The sequence below is a fragment of the Lepus europaeus genome, chromosome 6 (assembly GCF_033115175.1).
Source record: "Lepus europaeus isolate LE1 chromosome 6, mLepTim1.pri, whole genome shotgun sequence".
Lineage (NCBI taxonomy): Eukaryota > Metazoa > Chordata > Mammalia > Lagomorpha > Leporidae > Lepus > Lepus europaeus.
Window position 1 is genome coordinate 122,242,662 of NC_084832.1, and position 18,597 is coordinate 122,261,258.

The 18,597-nt window shown below is 48.2% G+C and overlaps 1 protein-coding gene across 7 annotated transcripts in view; it reads right to left on the bottom strand.

Moving 5' to 3' along the window:
* Positions 1–18,597, bottom strand: part of CAPRIN2 (caprin family member 2) — a 48,205-nt gene that overhangs the window by 17,302 nt on the left and 12,306 nt on the right. For all 7 annotated transcript variants that reach the window (XM_062195032.1, XM_062195031.1, XM_062195030.1 and 4 more), the window contains 6 exons: positions 16,610–16,696; positions 13,111–13,349; positions 10,948–11,030; positions 8,224–8,391; positions 3,926–3,969; positions 2,152–2,826 (listed from right to left, as the gene is read on the bottom strand). In XM_062195032.1, coding sequence (XP_062051016.1) covers positions 2,152–2,826; positions 3,926–3,969; positions 8,224–8,391; positions 10,948–11,030; positions 13,111–13,349; positions 16,610–16,696 — 1,296 coding nt within the window. The remainder of the gene's footprint in view (positions 1–2,151; positions 2,827–3,925; positions 3,970–8,223; positions 8,392–10,947; positions 11,031–13,110; positions 13,350–16,609; positions 16,697–18,597) is intronic.

Below are 18,597 nucleotides of genomic sequence, written 5' to 3' on the forward strand. Positions count from 1 at the left end.
CAGGCTTTGGCCTTTCCAGCAAAGCATGCCCCGTTTTAAATCCTAGCCAACAAAGAGCAAGTTAGCAATACTCTGGTGCAGTCCACACTCAGCACGGCTGAACTCAGGGCGATTCTAAATTAAGTTGTTTTAAACAGCTTTACTGAGTTATCGACCTTTTACATCTAGGTTTCTCAAGGTGGTTATCGTATTACAATCACTGTTGTGTGCTATCTATAGGGTCAGGAAGATGAAGACGGGAAAGGAGACAGAACACAAGTAACTCACAACTCCTTCTCGTAAGGCAGAACGGAGCCAGGATGTACCTATCCATGAAGTGCAATGCTTCTCCTTCCCCCAGCCACAGCTTCCACATGGCTGGAGGACCCAAGACTTAACAGAGAGCCTTTGACCAAAGCTTCAGAAAAGTACATAGAGAACTACTGCGGACATCGCAGGGTGGGAGACTCACCGCCCATTTCTCAGCTAGCAAGGTAACAAGTCTGCATTTAGCAAAAAGCACAGTCGAACACTGTTCGCAAGGGTCATGCCCCGCAGGGCGCACCTCCCTGAAACAGGGTGCTTATCATCAACACGTAAGGCCTTATTTACTAGGGAAATTTCACACTCCCACATCTGAAGATGAAATATTTAAAAGTCTGCAGTTCACTATTTCTAGAAAAATTCTTATTGTGAAACAGAAAGGGGCCAGTACTGTGGCACAGTAGGCTAAGGGCCAGCCTGCAGCACGGGAATCTCGTACGGGTGCCAGTTCGTGTTCCAGCTGCTCCTCTTCAGATCCAGCTCTCCGCTATGACCTGGGAAAAACAGTGGAAGATGGCCCAAATGCTCGGGTCCCTGCACCCAAGTGGGAGACCCAGAAGACGCTCCTGGTTTCTGGCTTTGGATCAGCCCAGCTCCGGCCATTGCGGTCATCTGGGAAGTGAACCAGCAGATGAAAACCTCTCTCTCTCCTTCTGTTACTCTGCCTCTCAAAAGAAAAAAAGAAAAAAACCCAAGTAACCCAAGTAGAGAATAAATTCAAATCTTTGCCCAGCCACATGAGTATCTGTAGCCGCACTGTACCTTCTGCTAGGCTGAGTGTCAGCTGCTCTGAGGAGCTACAAATGGGCAGAGGGAAGCCCAGGCCCACGAACAGTCTAACTCCCGCGAGAGCCAGCCGCGGGCAGACAGATCATGGCAGACAGCACATGGTAGACAGCCCCCATCCCGTGACCACAGCTTCTCATCGTGCCTGACATCGCACTGCGTCACTGCAGCTACGACATTCAAACTTAAATTTAAAACCTCATCTCAGGGGGCCTGCACTGTGGCTCAGCGGGTTAACACCCTGGCCTGAAGCGCCAGCATCCCATATGGGTGCTGGTTCGAGACCCAGCTGCTCCACTTCCTGTCCAGCTCTCTGCTTTGGCCTGGAAAAACAGTAGAAGATGGTCCAAGTCCTTGGGCCTCTGCACATGCTTGGAGACCTGAAAGAAGCTCCTGGATCCTGGCTTCGGATAGGTACAGCTCCGGCCGTTGCGGACATCTGGGGAGTGAACCATCGGATGGAAGGTGCCTCTCTCTCTCTCTCTCTGCCTCTCCTCTCTGTGTAACTCTGACTCAAATTAATAAATAAATCTTTTAAGGAAAAAAAAAAAAAAAACCTCATCTTAGGTTACGCACCCAGACACCTTAGGTTAACTTCCACCTTTCCAGGGAAAATAAATCTACCCATTAAACAGTTAACTCAAAAACTTAATGACTATTCATTTCTTTGTTACTGTTTTTAAATAGAACTAAAAAGTTACCATCACTATAGTTCCTTTATAAAAAGAAAAATCAAAAGTTGTTTTCATCTACGTGAAAGGCAGAGCGGGAGAGACAGAGAAAGACCTTCTATCTACTGGCTCTTGCCACAAATGCTTGCAACAATCAGGCGGAAGCCAGGAGCCCTGAGCTCCGTAGGGGTCTCCCACGTTGGGTGGCAAGGACCCCAGGACTGTGTGCTCACTGCTGCCTCCCAGGAGCAGAGAGCGCAGACTTGAACCAGCACTCCAATGCGGGGTGTGGACGTCCGGGGCTGCAGCTTAACCCACTGCACCACCACCTTTCCACCAGCTCCTTTTACGTGCCTGTGGGACAGCGGCAGGCAGACACAGAACTACTCACATCTTTGGGTTCGGTGTTGAACTTCCTGGGCAGGAGCTGCTCATTAGGTACAAGGCTCGCGGCAGCTGCACCCCAGGACTTTGGAGATGTCTGTGCCTGCGGCGTTGAAGAGCGCTTCTGACTCTCCACACCGTTTTCCCAGGTCTTTGGGGGCTCCAGCGGCTTTGAATCCTGGTCTTCGCACACGGCGGGGCTCCAGGACTTGGACAGGTTCTGTTCACTCTGCACTGAAGGCATCCAGGACTTTGGGGGTTGCTTCTTTGGATCCTGCTCTTTCTGCAGCTGGCCTGGCCACGGCTTTGGGGTCTCCTGCTTCTTTTGCTCCTCCTGGGCGCAGCCTACCTTGGCCTTGGGCACTTCCTGCTTCCCCTGGCTGGGGGCCGCCTTGGCCTTGGAGACGCCAGACTTCTTCAGCTCGTCCTGCAGGGAGGACCTGAGCTTTGGGGCCTCTTGCTTCCTCGGCTCAGAGGACACCACAGGCTTCGAGAGCTCCTGGTGCTTGGGAGACTCCCAGGACTTGAAGGATTCCTGTCTCTTCTCCTGGCCATCTGGCTCAGTGAGCACATCCCAACATTTGGGGAGATTTGGTTTTCTAGCGTAATCTGCTTCCCACGACTGCTCTTCCTCTTGTTTGCCAGAATAGTCCACTTCCGCCATATAGCGTCTATTAAGAAACTAAGCCAGAGAAAGAACGCACTGGTCACAAATTTCAAACCAACTGTTAGTATTCCTATACCCAATGTGCAAAAACTTGTTTTCTTTTTCTTTCCAAATGTGAATAGGAGACAGGGAGGAGAGGGAGAGACCTCCCATCTGCCTAGTTCACTCGTCCAGTACCTACAGAGCCAGGTCTGGGCCAGGCTGCAGTCAGGGACTAAAGTTACTTGGGTAGCCGATCGCCAATTACTCGAGCCACTGCCTGCTGCCTCCAGGGTACACATTACAGGAAGCTGGATTGAAAGCAGAAGCAGGTGTTGAACCCAAGCACTCTCAAAGTGGCACGCAGGCATCCCAAGCTGCATCGTAACCACTGAACCAAATGCCCACTCCTAGCACGCTTCTTTTTTCCTAACTTTAACAGAAATGTGAAGTTTGATTCTTCAAAAGCAATAACGTGTCTGACTCGCTCAAGACTGACCGAAGTGCACACCGTGCGGCCACATCGCGTGGACAGCGCTCTGAGCACGGCTCCTCTGCCCTTCCTGGCCTCGGGGCCCTGCCACCCACCACACTCCGCTCAGAGGTAAGCCAGGGCACAGTTCAGCAACAGGCAGCGCTGCTGCTGCACCCTCAGCGGGAGTTTCCTCCATCAGCCTTTGCTGTTTCCCTGAGATGTCAGTTATACCACGCTTCTGCTTCTCCCGTTCTGTTCGGCTCCCACAAATTTAAATGTCACTTCACAAAAGCAAAGACACTTTCTACTAGCAGTGCACGTAAAATGTGGACACAGCAAAATCCTGCACCTCTTTAAACCCTAACAGAGAGGTCCAGCAGCCAACACTGGAGCACTTACTGCATAGCAGACAAAATTCTAAGTAATTCAGAATTAGGGGACTCCTTTCATCCCCACAATAAGCCCACAAGACAGACAGTATCTCCAGGCCCATCTTACACACGGGGACACCAGACACAGCGAGGCCTGAATTCTTGCCAAAGTCACTAAGCTCGGAAGCTGCAAGCTCAGGCTGTCTGGCTCCGGAGCCTCTGTTCCTGACCGGGACACCACACACAAGTCTAAAAGACGCCATCCGCCAATCGCCTCTCGGCATCTTACCTCTCGCGGCTGTATCTCTGGCTGTGCAAGTTCCATGAGAGATTCTGGGAAGATAAAATAACAGTAAATAATCATTGGGTTATCTAAACGCTTGAATACAATTTGGAAATAAATTTATTTATCTGACAGACACAACGAGAATGCTCCTGTCTAATGGTTCACTTGTCCCAGAAGGCTCCAACTGCTGGGGCGGGCTGGAGCCACAAGCTAGCAATGCAATCCAGGTCTCCCAACTACGTGAGCCATGGTCACAGCCACCTTCCAGGGTGTGCATTAACAGGAGGCAGGACACAGAGTCAGTTATCCAAGCCAGGACTCTGCAATGGGACGTGCACACCTTACCCGTCAGGCCAAACGCCCGCTCTCTAAGTTGTTAGTCTGGTTACAATTCCATCAATGTATTTCAGATGATTCAGAAAAGCAATTTTTTAAAAAGCATAAATACGATGTTGGTCAAAAATGTGTGTCCCAGGCTAGTTGAACCTAGGAGGATGAGGCTTCAAAAAGTTCATGCAACACTTATTTTATGAAATATTAACGAGGCCAGCATTGTGGCACAGCAGGTTATCTGCTGCCTGCAATACCAGCATCCCAAATGAGCACTGGTTCAAGTGCTGGCTGCTTCACTTCCAATCCAGCTCCCTGCTAACAGTTTTGGGAAGGCAGCAAATGATAGTCCAAGTGGGCTGGCACCGCAGCTCACTAAGCTAATCCTCTGCCTGTGGCGCCGGCACCCCAGGGTTCTAGTCCTGGTTGGGGCACTGGATTCTGTCCCAGTTGCTCCTGTTACAGTCCAGCTCTCTGCTGTGGCCCGGGAAGGCAGTGGAGGATGGCCCAAGTGCTTGGGCTCTGCACCCACATGGGAGACCAGGAGAAGCACCTGGCTCCTGGCTTTGGATCAGCGTGATGCGCCGGCCGCAGTGGCCATTTGGGGGGTGAACCAACAGAAGGAAGACCTTTCTCTCTGTCTCTAACTCTGCCTGTCAAAAAAATAAAGAAATTTAAAAAAGATAGTCCAAGTGTCTGGGCCCCTTCCACTTGCGTGGGAGACCTGGATGGAATTCCAGGATCCTGGCTTCAGCCTGGCCTAGCCAGCTGTTGTAGTCATTTGTAAAGTGAACCAGAGAATCAAAATTCTCTCTGGAATTCTGACTTTCAAATAAATAAATAAAAATATAAAAGAAGGAAACAACCTGAATTTCAAACATTTCTGGACCAAAGTAAACTTATCATTTTATTCCATTTTCCAGGGGCCAGTGCTGTGCCAGCATCCCATAAGGGTGCCAGTTCGAGTCCAGGTTGCTCCACTTCTGATTCGGCTCCTTGCTAATGGCCTGGCAAAGCAGTGGAGGATGGCCCAAGTCCTTGGGCCCTTGCACTCACATGGACGACCTGGAATAATCTCCTGGCTTCGTCCTGGCCTAGCTCTGGCCACTGCAGCCATTTGAGAATGAACCAGCAGATGGAAGGTCTCTTTGTCTCTCCCTCTGCCTCTCTGTAACTCTGCCTTTCAAATAAATGAATAAATCCACCTCTAAAATTTCCATTTTTCCATGAACGTTCTGAAGTACCCACTGGCTCTCACATACAAGACACTTTGCTGTAAGTTTCAGTTAAAAATTGATTTCTGCTGAGATGCTGTCACTTTGAACAGCCCTTATCTCTACTGTTGAAAACAGGTTTTGCACAGTTCAACTATTTGTTGAACTCTTAGTATAGAGCTACTCATGTGAATACAGTTAATTCAAAATAGATCTTAGTAAAAATAAGAATGGGAATAGGAGGAGGAAGAGGAAGCGGGCTGGGAGTAGGGGTGTGAAGGCGAGCCCGGTGGGAAGACTACTTTCCTAGTTGTTCTTAAGAAGTGCGTGAAGTCTGTACTCCTTAGTTTCTGGGGAAAAAAGAAAAGTGATTTCTGGTAGAAAATACAATTGTCTCTTCTTTTTAGAAACTATTCTTTTCCCCAATTGGGATCACAGCTCAAATCTCCTGGAGGAACAGGACCTCCCCACAGGCATGTTAGGGTTAGCAGAGGACCAAGCACTGGCCTGGATACTAAGAACCAAAGGGGAGGCCGGCACCGTGGCTTAACAGGCTAATCCTCCACCTTGCTGCACCTGCACACTGGGTTCTAGTCCCAGTTGGGGCGCCGGATTCTATCCCGGTTGCTCCTCTTCCAGGCCAGCTCTCTGCTATGGCCCGGGAAGGCAGTGGAGGATGGCCCAAGTCCTTGGGCCCTGCACCCGCATGGGAGATCAGGAGAAGCACCTGGCTCCTGCCTTCGGATCAGCGCGGTGCGCCGGCCGCAGCGACCATTGGAGGGTGAACCAACGGCAAAAAGGAAGACCTTTCTCTCTGTCTCTCTCACTATCCACTCTGCCTGCCAAAAAAAAGAACCAAAGGGGAGAGGACTTGAGCGATGACTTGGCTTTTACTAGTGGCTCCAAGAACCTGCCTCCAGGGCTGGCACCATCGCATGACGGGTGAAGCCACCACCTGTGGCACCGGCATCTGACATGGGCACCAGTTCCATTCCCAGCTGCTGTACTTCCTATCCAGCTCCCTGCTAATGCACCTGAGAAAGCAGCAGAGCACGGCCTAGGCTCTTGGGCCCCTGAACCCACATGAGACCTGGATTAAACTCCTGGCTTCAGCCTGGCCCAGCCCTGGCTGTTGTAGCCATTTGCGAAGTGACTCAGCTAATGGAAGATCTTTCTCTCTCCCCCTCTTTCAAATAAATAAATAAACCTTAAATATATATATATATATATATATATATATATATATATATTTAAACAAACTAGGGGCCAGCGCTGTGGCTCACTTGGTTAATCCTCTGCCTGCGGCGCCGGCATTCCATTCGGCTGCCAGTTCTGGTCCCAGTTGCCCCTCTTCCGGTCCAGCTCTCTGCTGTGGCCCGGGAGTGCAGTGGAGGATGGCCCAAGTGCTTGGGCCCTGCACCCGCATGGTACACTAGGGGGAAGCACCTGGCTCCTGCTTCGGATCGGCATAGTTCTGACTGTGGTGGCCATTTGGGGGGGTGAACCAATGGAAAGAAGACCTTTTTCTGTCTCCCTCTCTCTAACTATCTGTCAATAAATAAATAAAATAAATAAAAAAAAATACAAACTGCCTCCCCCACCTCCTAGGCAGAGATATTTCTTATTTAACCTAAACAAATACCATCAAAAGTGCCAATTGCTGCAAATATTTCTTTCCCCATTAAACACTAATTTGAAAAGCATATTTCCTTTAAAAATTTTGGTGACTTTTTTCCCTGAATCAACATTCTACTCTAATACTGTAATCGTTAACTTACATTTTAAACAACTTTAAATGGAATTATCTTACCTATAGTTTAACAGAGAGATTCACTCAAATTTCAGACACACTTAATTTTAACCCATGTATTATACTGGAACAAAGTTTAACCTTATGTTTCTATTAAGGTTCACTCCATAAACCATGGAAATATAGACTAGAGATGTTTTCAAAACTTACAATTTTCCTGGCTGGTGCCGTGGCTTAACAGGCTAATCCTCCGCCTTGCGGCGCCGGCACACAGGGTTCTAGTCCCGGTTAGGGCGCCGGATTCTATCCCGGTTGCCCCTCTTCCAGGCCAGCTCTCTGCTATGGCCCGGGAAGGCAGTGGAGGATGGCCCAAGTGCTTGGGCCCTGCACCCGCATGGGAGACCAGGAGAAGCACCTGGCTCCAGGCTTCGGATCAGCGCGATGCGCTGGCTGCAGCGGCCATTGGAGAGTGAACCAACGGCAAAAAGGAAAACCTTTCTCTCTCTCTCTCTCGCTATCCACTCTGCCTGTCCAAAAAAAAAACTTATAATTTTCCTGCAAGTTTCACCTGCATGTACAACCTGACACACTAACATGAGGCCACCGGGGCAGGCGTTGTGCCACTGCAGCTCAAGGTTCTACTTGGAATGCTCACATCCATGCTGCAGGGTCTGGTTCAAGTCCTACCCACTCAGCACTCCTGACCCAACCTCCTGCTAACGCACCTGGGAGCAGCAGACGACAGCCCAAGCACTTCTTTTCTTGCCACCCATGTGAGAGCCCCAGTTTGAGTTCCTAGTTCCTGGCTCCAACCAGCACTACCCCAGCTGTTTCTGGCATGTGGAATGTGAACCAGCAGATGGAAGACAGCTCTCGCCCTCTCTCTGTATCTCCTCCTCTGTCACTCTGCCTCTCAAGTCTTAAAAAAAAAAAAATCATGCCATCATTTCAGGATGATTCGACTCATCACACAACTACTAGACAGAGTATCGACAATCACAACAAACCTGACTCTTTGACAGGTTCAGTCTTCAACAACTGTTTTTTCTTTTCAGACTGTATCAGCAGTTCTTCCTCCAAAGATACTTCTTTCTCTTTAGCATTTTTGGGAACTGGGATACTTTCAAAATAGCCTGAGTTCAGCAGTTTAGACAGTAGATCTTTCATGTGTTTATCTAAGAAAGACGGATTAAGACTTAGTATCACATCAACTACTAGTCCATTGAAAATTAATAGGAACAGAAACCTTAATTCTAGTTGCATCATTACAGTACTTTACTTTGGGGAGACTCAGATTAACTGGTCGGTTCTATGAAAAGGACATGTACAGTCCATCTTGGTTTTATGCTTCATAATACAAAATTTTAAAGATCCAAATCTGAAAGTTCAGTGCATCATTTAAGTCTCTCTGGATTAATCACTAAAAACCAAAGGTCCTAATCAAGAACTCCAATATGTCACAAGATAACTCCTTCCCTGAGCTGTTAAACAAGTCCTGTTCCTCTAGGACATCACAACTAGCAACTTCTCTACCTCCCATCAGTGAAGGGCTCGGAGCAGGGAAAGAGCATCGCTCAGCTGGAGGAATGCCGTCTTAGAAAACTGACATGTCTGTCTAAACTATGAGATGCCTTGGTTAAGATTTCAGTCTTGGATTGTGATCTGCATCTCTCCTGGCACATCACCATTCGATGATCAAGAAAAATCTTCAAGTGACAGTAAAGTCACTGCACTAAACACAGGCATGAGGGCTAAGTCCTCTTCCATATCCAGTAAGAGCTTAGTACTCCAACTTGATCTCAGTGGTCCCCCTTTCACAGAAGTACCATGTCACTTTAGTTCTTCTTTAATCAGCTCTGATGCTTCACCAACAACATGCACCTATTCAAAGTGTACGACTTGCACAGATGCAGTCAAGTGTCCACCAGAACCGTGACACAGACCATCTTCATCAGCCATCAAAGCCCCTTCAGAGCCCTGTGTCTACCCAGCCCTCCCCAGTCCCCTGGCAACTAGTGGCTGCCAACTGCTCTTGGCAATTGCTCTTGTTCTAACACTGTCTTTCCTACAGTTTCATGCAAATACAATAGGGACTCATTTTGGGGGGCAGAGGGTCTGGCTTCCCTCACCCAGAGTAATTACTTTGGAGATTTATATATGCACTTATGGGAATCAATTTTCACTCCTTTTTCTAACTGCTGAGCAGATTCCACCACACAGTTACACGTTTTGTTTATCAGTTTTCAGCTGATACACATCTAGGCTATATCCAGTTTGGGGCTATTATAAATAAAGCTGGTACTTTCATGTACAAGGACTTACAAACATGTTTTCATTTTTCTTGGGAATTAGAAATGTAATTGTGGGGGCTGATGCTGTGGCATAGTGGGTAATGCCACTGCCTGCAGCGCTGGCATCCCACCTGGGCACTGATTCAAATCCTGGCTGCTCCACTCCCAATACAGCTCTCTACTATGGCCTGTAAAAGCAACAGAAGATGGCCCAACTCTTTGGGCTCTTGCACCCACATGGGAGACCCTGAAGAAGCTCCTGGCTCTTGGCTTCAGATTGGCCCCGCTCCAGTTGTCGCAGCCACTTGGGGAGTGAACCAGCGGATAGAGGACCTCCCTCTCTCTCTCTGCCTGTGACTTTTAAACAAATAACTGTTTATTCATACTAAACACATACTTAATTTTACAAGAAATGTCAGGGGCCAGCAATGTGGCATAGTAGGCTAAGCCTCTCTGCCTGCGATGCCAGCACCCCTTATGGCCACCGGTTCATTTTCTGGAAGCTCCACTTCCAATCCAGCTCTCTGTTTATGGCCTAGGAAGTGAGTGGAAGATGGCCCAAGTGCTTGGCCCCTTGCACCTGCATGGGAGACCCGGAAGAAAGTCCTGGCTCCTGGCTTCAGATCGGCCCAGATCGAGCCATTGCTGCCATGTGGGGAGTGAGTCAGTGGATGGAAGACCTCTGTCTGTAATTCTGCCTCTCAAATAAATAAAGCCTTAAAACATAAAGAAATTGTGAAACTTTTCCCCAATTTTCCTAACCAAGAAAATTTTTAATTGACATTTAAATTTGAAAGGTCTTAGAAATCTTAGAACAGTTAAACATACTCGGATTTTTTTTTTTTAGAAAGGAAATAATCACTAGTTAATAAAACATTCTGCCAGCTCCTAGTGACTTTTCATTATCCTAAGCGAATACAAAAAAGCTAAGTACTTGACACCCAGCCCCTGGTACTTGGTCATTTGGCCAAAGGCTATTTAGGAAGCCAAAAGGACTCACTCCCTGCACTGCATTTCCAGATGGAGAAAAAGCAATGCTTCCACAGACAACGCCACTGACCTATCATATTGTCTTGGTCTGATCTGGTCGATAGGCCCTCACACTAAAGATGTGTGGATGTAGCATTCTTGAGTAGAGTAGGTTTTACCATGCAGAATAGAAAACCGAACCCCAAAACATTCAAGGTAGGATTGAAGCCAAAACTGGTGCTTAGCTCTTGTCCCCAAACCACACTGATCCGCCACTTCCAAGCTCTCTCTACATTCTATTTTTGTGAACAAGGTTATATGATGGCTGCTTTTAACAGAATTAAACCAAGGGATCCCTCTCCCAAAGACTCCAGTCTTGTGAGACATGTAAGCTCTGACGGACACAGTGTAGCCCCTCTACTTCATACTAAACCTCCAGACATCCCTATATCCAGAAGAGAAGAGACTCACATGTCGTTCCTACTACTGCTTTCTCGCTACCTTCCAGAAGGTCCCAGAAGTACAAGGACGACTGCTCCATCTGGTCTTCAACACTGACAAGGAAAAGCAGCAGCAGAACAGAGTGGCTTCAGAAGCACATAGAGAGACGGGGCAGCACAGTGTGCACCGCGGCCCGTTCACAACATTCCAACGTTACCTTTGTCTTTTCACTCTTTGGAAATAATCAAAATTGATAAAAGGTGACAATGCTCATTTATGGATTTCAAATGAGATAGTTTTTCCTTAAAATACCTAAAACAGAGATTTTACCAAATACAACCACCGAGCAATAGATGAACAAGAGGTGACAGCTGCCAACGCGGCATCATTAGCGACCACGAGCGCGTCCTAGACACAGCAATGGCCGAATGGACACCCGAGCTGCATTTCTTAAAGAGATCAGCCTATTTTGTTAACTGTTTTTCTTATATTTCACTTGTTAAAGTAAGCTGCCTCCCCTGCACCCACCTAAGTGAGAAGGAAGCAGCAAGAGATCCAACAGGTAATGATAGAGTACACACGGCCGAGGCCGGCGCTGTGGCATAGCGGGGTAAGCTGCCGCCAGCAATGCCAGCATCTCAGGAGGGCGCCGTTCACGTCCCGCTGCTCCACTTCAGACCCTGCTTCCTGCTAACGGCCTGGGAAAGCAGTGCAACACCGCCTACCGTTTGGGTTCATGCCACCCACGTGAGACACCCAGGAGAAGCTCATGGACTCAGCCTGGCCCAGCAGTGGCCGCTGCAGCTCTCTGGGGAGTGATCCAACAGATGAGGATCCCTCTGCTCACGCTCCCTCTTCCCCTCTAACTTTAAAATTAAATGAGTAAATCTTTAAAAAGAAAATGGCCATGCACAGGTAACTCAGTTTCACGAGGCTTCTCTGTGAATGATCTCTAGTAACAGCTCAAGTCTGACTGTACTTAACCATGGCTGACAGATGCCAATATGGAACAACCTGGGTTTCACAAAGCTGAAGTAGAAACATCCATTCAACTCCATTTAACAAAAACAGCTTATGGGAAACCACAGGGAAAAAACTGAGGGGATCAGATGGCTGTCTCAGTATTGGCTAAGGACACAATAAAAACACAAAATAACCCTAACTATAATTTTGGCCAACTTAAATTTTCTTTTCCTCTACAGAAGTAGAGCAGGTACACAAAGCCAAAGACTCTGAAATTAAAATAATGTTCTATGGGCCAGTGCTACAGCAGTGCATGTTAAGTTTCCACCTGCAGCACAGGCATCCCATATGGGTGCTGGTTCAAGTCCCAGCTGCTCCACTTTGATCCAGCTCCAAGCTAATGCACCTGGGAAGGCAGTGGAGGATGGCCCAAGTGCTTGGGCCCTTGTGCCCACATGGGAGACATGAAAGAAGCTCCTGGCTCCTAGCTTCAGCTTGGCCCAGCCCTTGCCATTGCACCCTTTTGGGGAGTGAACCAGAGGGTGGAAGATCTCTCTTGAGGCCAGCCAAGTGGCATAGTGTGTAAAGCTGCTGGCATCCCATATGGGCATCAGTTCCCATCCCAGCTGCTCCCCTTCTGATCGAGTCCCCTGTTAATGCTCCTGGGAAAGCAGTAGAAGATGCCCCAAGTCCTTGGACCTCTGCGCCCACACTGGAGATCCAGAAGAAGCTCACGGCTTTGGATTGGCCCTGCTTGGAGCAGATGTGGCCATCTGGAGAGTGAACCAGTGGGTGGATGATTTTGGCTCTATCTCTCCGTGTATGTGTGTGTGTGTGTGTGTCTGTGTCTCTGTCTTGCTCTCTCTCTCTGTTCCTCTTCCAAATAAATAACATTTAAAAAAAAAAAAATCTCTGCCTCTAACTCTGCCTTTCAAATAAGTAAATCTTAAAAATAATGTTCTATGAATATTATATATAACAGGACTTCTGTATGGTTATAACCTGATCAGACATCATTACAATCAGTTTTATAATTAAAAAGCATGATAAGAGACCATTCAAATTCACATTCCTTCTAGACAATCTGTCCACTCTATTTAAGTATGAGCCAGCCAAGACTTCCCAAACAGATGCAGATTAACGCCTTCTCCGTTAACTCCTAACTTCATGCGTAACTACACGGCCCAAGTGCTATGTGACCAACTTCAGGCAAACCTTCTCCAAGCTTACCTCAGACTTTCGTTCCTCTCCGGGCAGGTCAGTTTTGAAAATTTAATGAGGTAGTCGAGTTCTTTTGAAGGCAAATATACTGCCCCATTCAAGCCCCCTCGGAAGTCCTTCTGCACGTGCTCCTGCGTCAGGTTCTGCAGCACGTACTGCACCTGCAGGATGGTCCGCAGCTTCTTCTTCTCGGCCTCCAGCTTGATCAGGTGCTCCCTCCTCTGGGCCTTCTTCTGCGCTTTCAGCAGCTGTGGAAACCGACAGTCACTGAGGGGGACAACCCTCCACCCGCATGGGAGACACGAGCGCTCACAAAACCCCACAGCTGGGCCAACAGGCCACGGAAACCACCAATCAATGAACCGCTGAGTCTCGGGGAACCAGGGCACAATGAGCCCCGACAACCGACTCAGCACCCAGCACCTCCAAGCCCCCAGGAAGGTGGGAAGCAGAGCATCCGGCTCTGGGCTGCACGCTGACCTCGAGTCTACCTCTTCCTAGAACGTGCATCAAGCCTTCGCAGGCCAACTCTGTTAGCAAGTGCTTTGGCGTAGATGTGGGGTACTGCTCATGTTTCAGAGGAAAAATGTCAGCTCAAATGGTCTATTTCCAACCGACCAAAGGCTACAGGGTATAGTATAAGGAAACAAAAACTAACAGACTTGTCTCACAAGTCAATACAGAAAACAACCACAGCAAACGTGTTCTTCAAAGGAGGAAAAGTGGAAATTTTATTTTTTAAGTTCGCCCACCGGTCTGAAGACAGCTGTAGCCTCTAATACTCAGCTGAGGACAAGGATATGGAAAATTAGCGCCACTTAGGTTTTCCCTTAAATACTGTGTCTGTGGCGACAGCAGCCCTGGGTCTACTCCATGCCAAAGGACGACAGCACCGTAAAGCCTTGTATCATCAACATCGTCGCACAATTATGCCACCTTAAAGCCTCGCCTAAGGCATGGGCCCAGGAACAGCCACCACTTAACAACCCCACACACACCACAGCTCGCACGGCACCAAATGGCTTCATTCTCGTATCTGCACCCGTGTCACTCACCAACCCAACACCAGTGTCCACTACACAGCCGGCCAAGCCACAAGACAGAAGATTCTTGGTCAATGACTCAAGTACCACAAAACACATCATGTCCCAGATCAGGATCATCTGTCACAAAAAGCCATTTCTTACCGAGGCAGACACTCGGATGAAAGTGTGCGTCCTTCTAGCTGAGGATACAGGAAACACCCTGCTCCTGCTCCCAAGCAACGTGACTGCCCGACAGAATTGTCTGACCCATGACTGAGAACGAACAACCCCAGCCAATGAATGGCAAGCATCACACCAACCAAGGAGGACACCATACGGGCGCCGGTTCTATTCCCGGCTGCTCCACTTCTGATCCAGCTTCCCACTAATGCACCCGGGCAAGCAGGAGACCCACAGCAGACCCAGAAGCGGCCCAATGCTCCTGCCTGCAGCTTGACCCAGCCCTGGCCACTGCAGCCATTAGGGGAGTGACCCAGCAGACTGAAGATCTCTGTCTATCCCTCACTCTGCTTTTAAAATAATTAAAATAAATTTAAAAAAAACCCTCAGTGGGGACTGATAAGAAGTGGTGAGCTGAGAGCTCCCTCTGCACCCCAGAAGAACTCGGGGTCCCATCCTGGCTCTCCCACTCAGCGACACGTGACTTTCAGGAAGACCCAAGACTCAGGAGCTTTACCTGAACAAAGAGATTGTTTACATTCACAGCCCAGACTGCTGTAGGCATCAAGTGTTATGACCTAAGTGCCTGGCACAGAACGGAGTTTCAATATAAAAAGGAGTTGGTGCTGGGCACAGCAGTGAAGAACCTGCTTAGAATACCACATCCCGTCCTGGAACGCCTGCTGCAGATCCCGGCTCCTCTGCTGGCCCAGCTTCCCGCTAACGGGCACCTTGGGAACCACCAAGTGATGGCTTCCAATACTGGGGTCCCTGCCACCTACGTGGAGACCCAGACCAAGCTCCTAGCCGTTTCTCTGTAACTCTCTCAAAAAAATAAATTTTTAAAAAAAGGGGGGGGGGGTGGCAATGCTGTGGCACAGTAGGCTAAAGATCCACCTACGGTGCTAGCATCCCATATGAGGGCCGGTTTGTGTTCTGGCTGCTCCTCTTCCAAGCCAACTCTCTGCTACGGCCTAAGAAAGCAGTGGAAGATGGCCCAGGTCCTTAGGCCCCTGCATGCGAGACCCCGAAGAGGCTCCTGCCATTACATCAGCTCAGCTAGCCTCTGGGGCCATACGGGGAGTGAACCTACAGATGGAAGGTCTCTGTCTGTAACTCAACCTCTCAAATAAATCAATTAAAAAAAAAAAAAATGTTCCTGGTCCTGGCTTTGACCCTGATGGCTGCAGGTATTTGGAGAGTCAATCAATGAATGGAAGATGTCTCTGCCTTTTAAATAAATATTTAATAACTGTGCAATTAGCAAAAAACTACTAAAATTAAGTGATAAATGTGTGAGCTAAAATAGGCTGTGGCTGACAAGAAAAGCAGGCATCTTGGACCTGCATTAACAGAGCACCAAGCAAAACAGCTTGATGGCTCCATGTGATTCCACCTTAGATCCGTGTGCTACCTCTTATCCCCTCCCAGAAAACCCAGAACTGAACTATATTCCACGGACTGTGATGACAGAGGTCTTCGGCCTAGATACCATTCTTTGTATTCCAGTGGAGGAAGACCGCAGAGATTCTTAGACCACTGTAAACAATGGGTAATAAAAAAAAAAAAAAAAAAAGACGATCTGCATGGAATGTGCTCCCCCCACCACTGGCACAAATCATCAAGAAACTTCTTCTACTGAACAAGACCTTTAAAGGGCCTTTTAAGATTTATTATTTATTTATTTGAAAGAGCGAGAGAAGGAGAGGCAGAGAGAGAGAAAGAGGTCTTCCATTCGCTGCTTCATTCTCCTACTGGGGGCAAGGGATAGAGCTGCACCAGTCCCAAGCCAAGAGGGAGGAACTTCCTCGGGGTCTCCCACGTGGGTGCAGGGGCCCAAGGACTTGGGCCATCTTCCACTGCTCTCCCAGGCCACAGCAGAGAGCTGGCCTGGAAGTGGAGCAACCGGGACTAGAACCAGCGCCCATATGGGACGCCGGCACTGCAGGCAGCGGCTTTTCCCTTCACACGCTGATAAGGGCCTCCTAACGCTAAGACCCTGACCCAGGAAGAACACATCCTCAGTGAAGAACACAGATCCACTGTAACTACCAAGTGACGTGGTTAGAGGTCGGAGTCTGACTGCCAACACGGACCATCTCCCAAGCAGTGAGGCCACACTTAAGCCCTCCAAAACATGCATCTGAAACTCTCCTGGTAGTAACTGTTCAGGCTTCAGAGGAGTGCAAACCCCGTGTACCCTACCATGGGAAGCCCGTATGATAAAGCTCCACCATTACACATAACACTTTCTTCAGGATTAGTGGTTACACTTATCAAGAAGGCAAAGCAAACACACTCACATCTTGGCTTAGTCCAGAAAAGGTTTTCTGTAGCTCCTTGGCGAATTCCAAGTTATGCAGCACTTCTTCGTATTTCTCTACGGCTTCCTACCAAACAGAGAAGCAAGCATCAATTCCATGACCTTCTGAGTATGAATGCATCAGAATTAGTGCTCCTTCAACATAGAGCAGACACAGCAAGGTACTTACCGTTTACAAAAGTTAGTCCAGGTTACATTAAGATAAACTTTAAAACCCAACTTTCATGCAGAAATTCTAATGTTAGAAATTCAGGGGCCAGCACTGTGGTGCAGTGGGTTAATGCCCTGGCCTGAAGCGCTGGCATCCCATATGGGTGCCGGTTTCAGACCTGGCTGCTCCACTTCCAATCCAGCTCACTGCTAGGGCCTGGAATAGCATTACAAGATGGCCCAAGTCCTTGGGTCCCTGCACCCGCATGGGAGACCTGGAAGAAGCTCCTGGCTCCTGGCTTCTAATCAGCGCAGCTCGAGCAGTTGCAGCCAATTGGGGAGTGAACTATCGGATGGAAGACCTCTCTCTCTCTCTGCCTCTCCTCTATCTAACCGACTTTCAAATAAAAATAAATAAATCTTTAAAAAAAAACAAATTCAATTTTTTAACTTGTGATTTTGCTCTTTTAACTTAATAGCCACAATCTGTTAGCTAATTTACTCTCATTTATTTGAAAGGCAGAGTAACAGCAAAAACAAGAGAGGTATCGAGGGACCTCCCATCCGTTGGTTCACTCCTCAAATGCCCCCAACAGCCAAGGCTGATCCAGGTAAAAGCCAGGAGCTGGGAACTCCATCTGAGTCTCCCACGTGGGTGGCAGAGGCTCAAGTACTCGGGACGTTAGTAGGTGGGTCTTCATCCCAGAGATTCCAATATGGCATATGGACATCCCAAGTGGCAACTTAACCCACTGCGCCACAACACTCACCCCACAAGTTCCATTCTTGGAGTAGAAATCTGCCCCCTCTACGAAGTTAAGGTCTGAAGAAGGTAGGTGTTAAGATCATTCAGTCAACAGGATTCCTCTCTCAACAGTCACTACTCAAGTTTATTACACAAGTACCACCATGAATCACAGATGAACAACTTCAAAATAATTAGGAAAAGATGCGAAAACTAAGTATCTTTTTTTTTTTTTTTTAATTATAAACCTGTCTCACGACGGTCTAATCCCAGCTCACGTTCCCTATTAGTGGGTGAACAATCCAACGCTTGGTGAATTCTGCTTCACAATGATAGGAAGAGCCGACATCGAAGGAAAACTAAGTATCTTAACATAAAAAATGTGCAATGTCCTACCAGAAATTTAAATGAGCAGATTTTGGAACTAGCAGGTGCTGTACCCAAGACACTACTTGGGACCCAAGCATCCCACATTAGAGTACTTGGTTCAAGTCCTGGCTCTGCTTCCAATTCCAGCTTCCAGCAAACGCGCACCACGAGATGCAACACATGATGGCTCCAGTACTTGGATCCCTGCCACTCAGGTGCAGACCCAAACTGAGTTCTGAGGTCTTAGTTTCAGTCTAATCCAATCCCCCAGGTGTTGCGAGCGTTTATCGAGTCCACCAGCAGATGGAAGCTCTCTCTACACGTCTCTGCCCCTCAGATAAAATAGAATTTTTAAAAATATTTAAGATGTATTTACTATTTGAAACGCAGAGTGAGAGACACAGATAACTCTTCTACCCAGTGCCTCACTTCCTAAATGCCTCCATCAGCCAGTGCTGGGCCAGGCCCAAGTCGGAAGCCAGGAACTTCATCCAGGTCTCCGACGTGGGTGGCAGAGGCCCAAGTACTGCAGCCATCATCTGCTGCCTCCCTGGGATGTTAGGAAGAAGCTGGATCAGAAATGGAACAACCAGGACTTGAGCTGGTGCTTCAAGACGCAGGCATTGCCAGCAGCATTTTAACCCAGTGTGACACAACATCTACCCCAAATAAAATCAAAAAGAATACTGAAACAGGCTCTAACA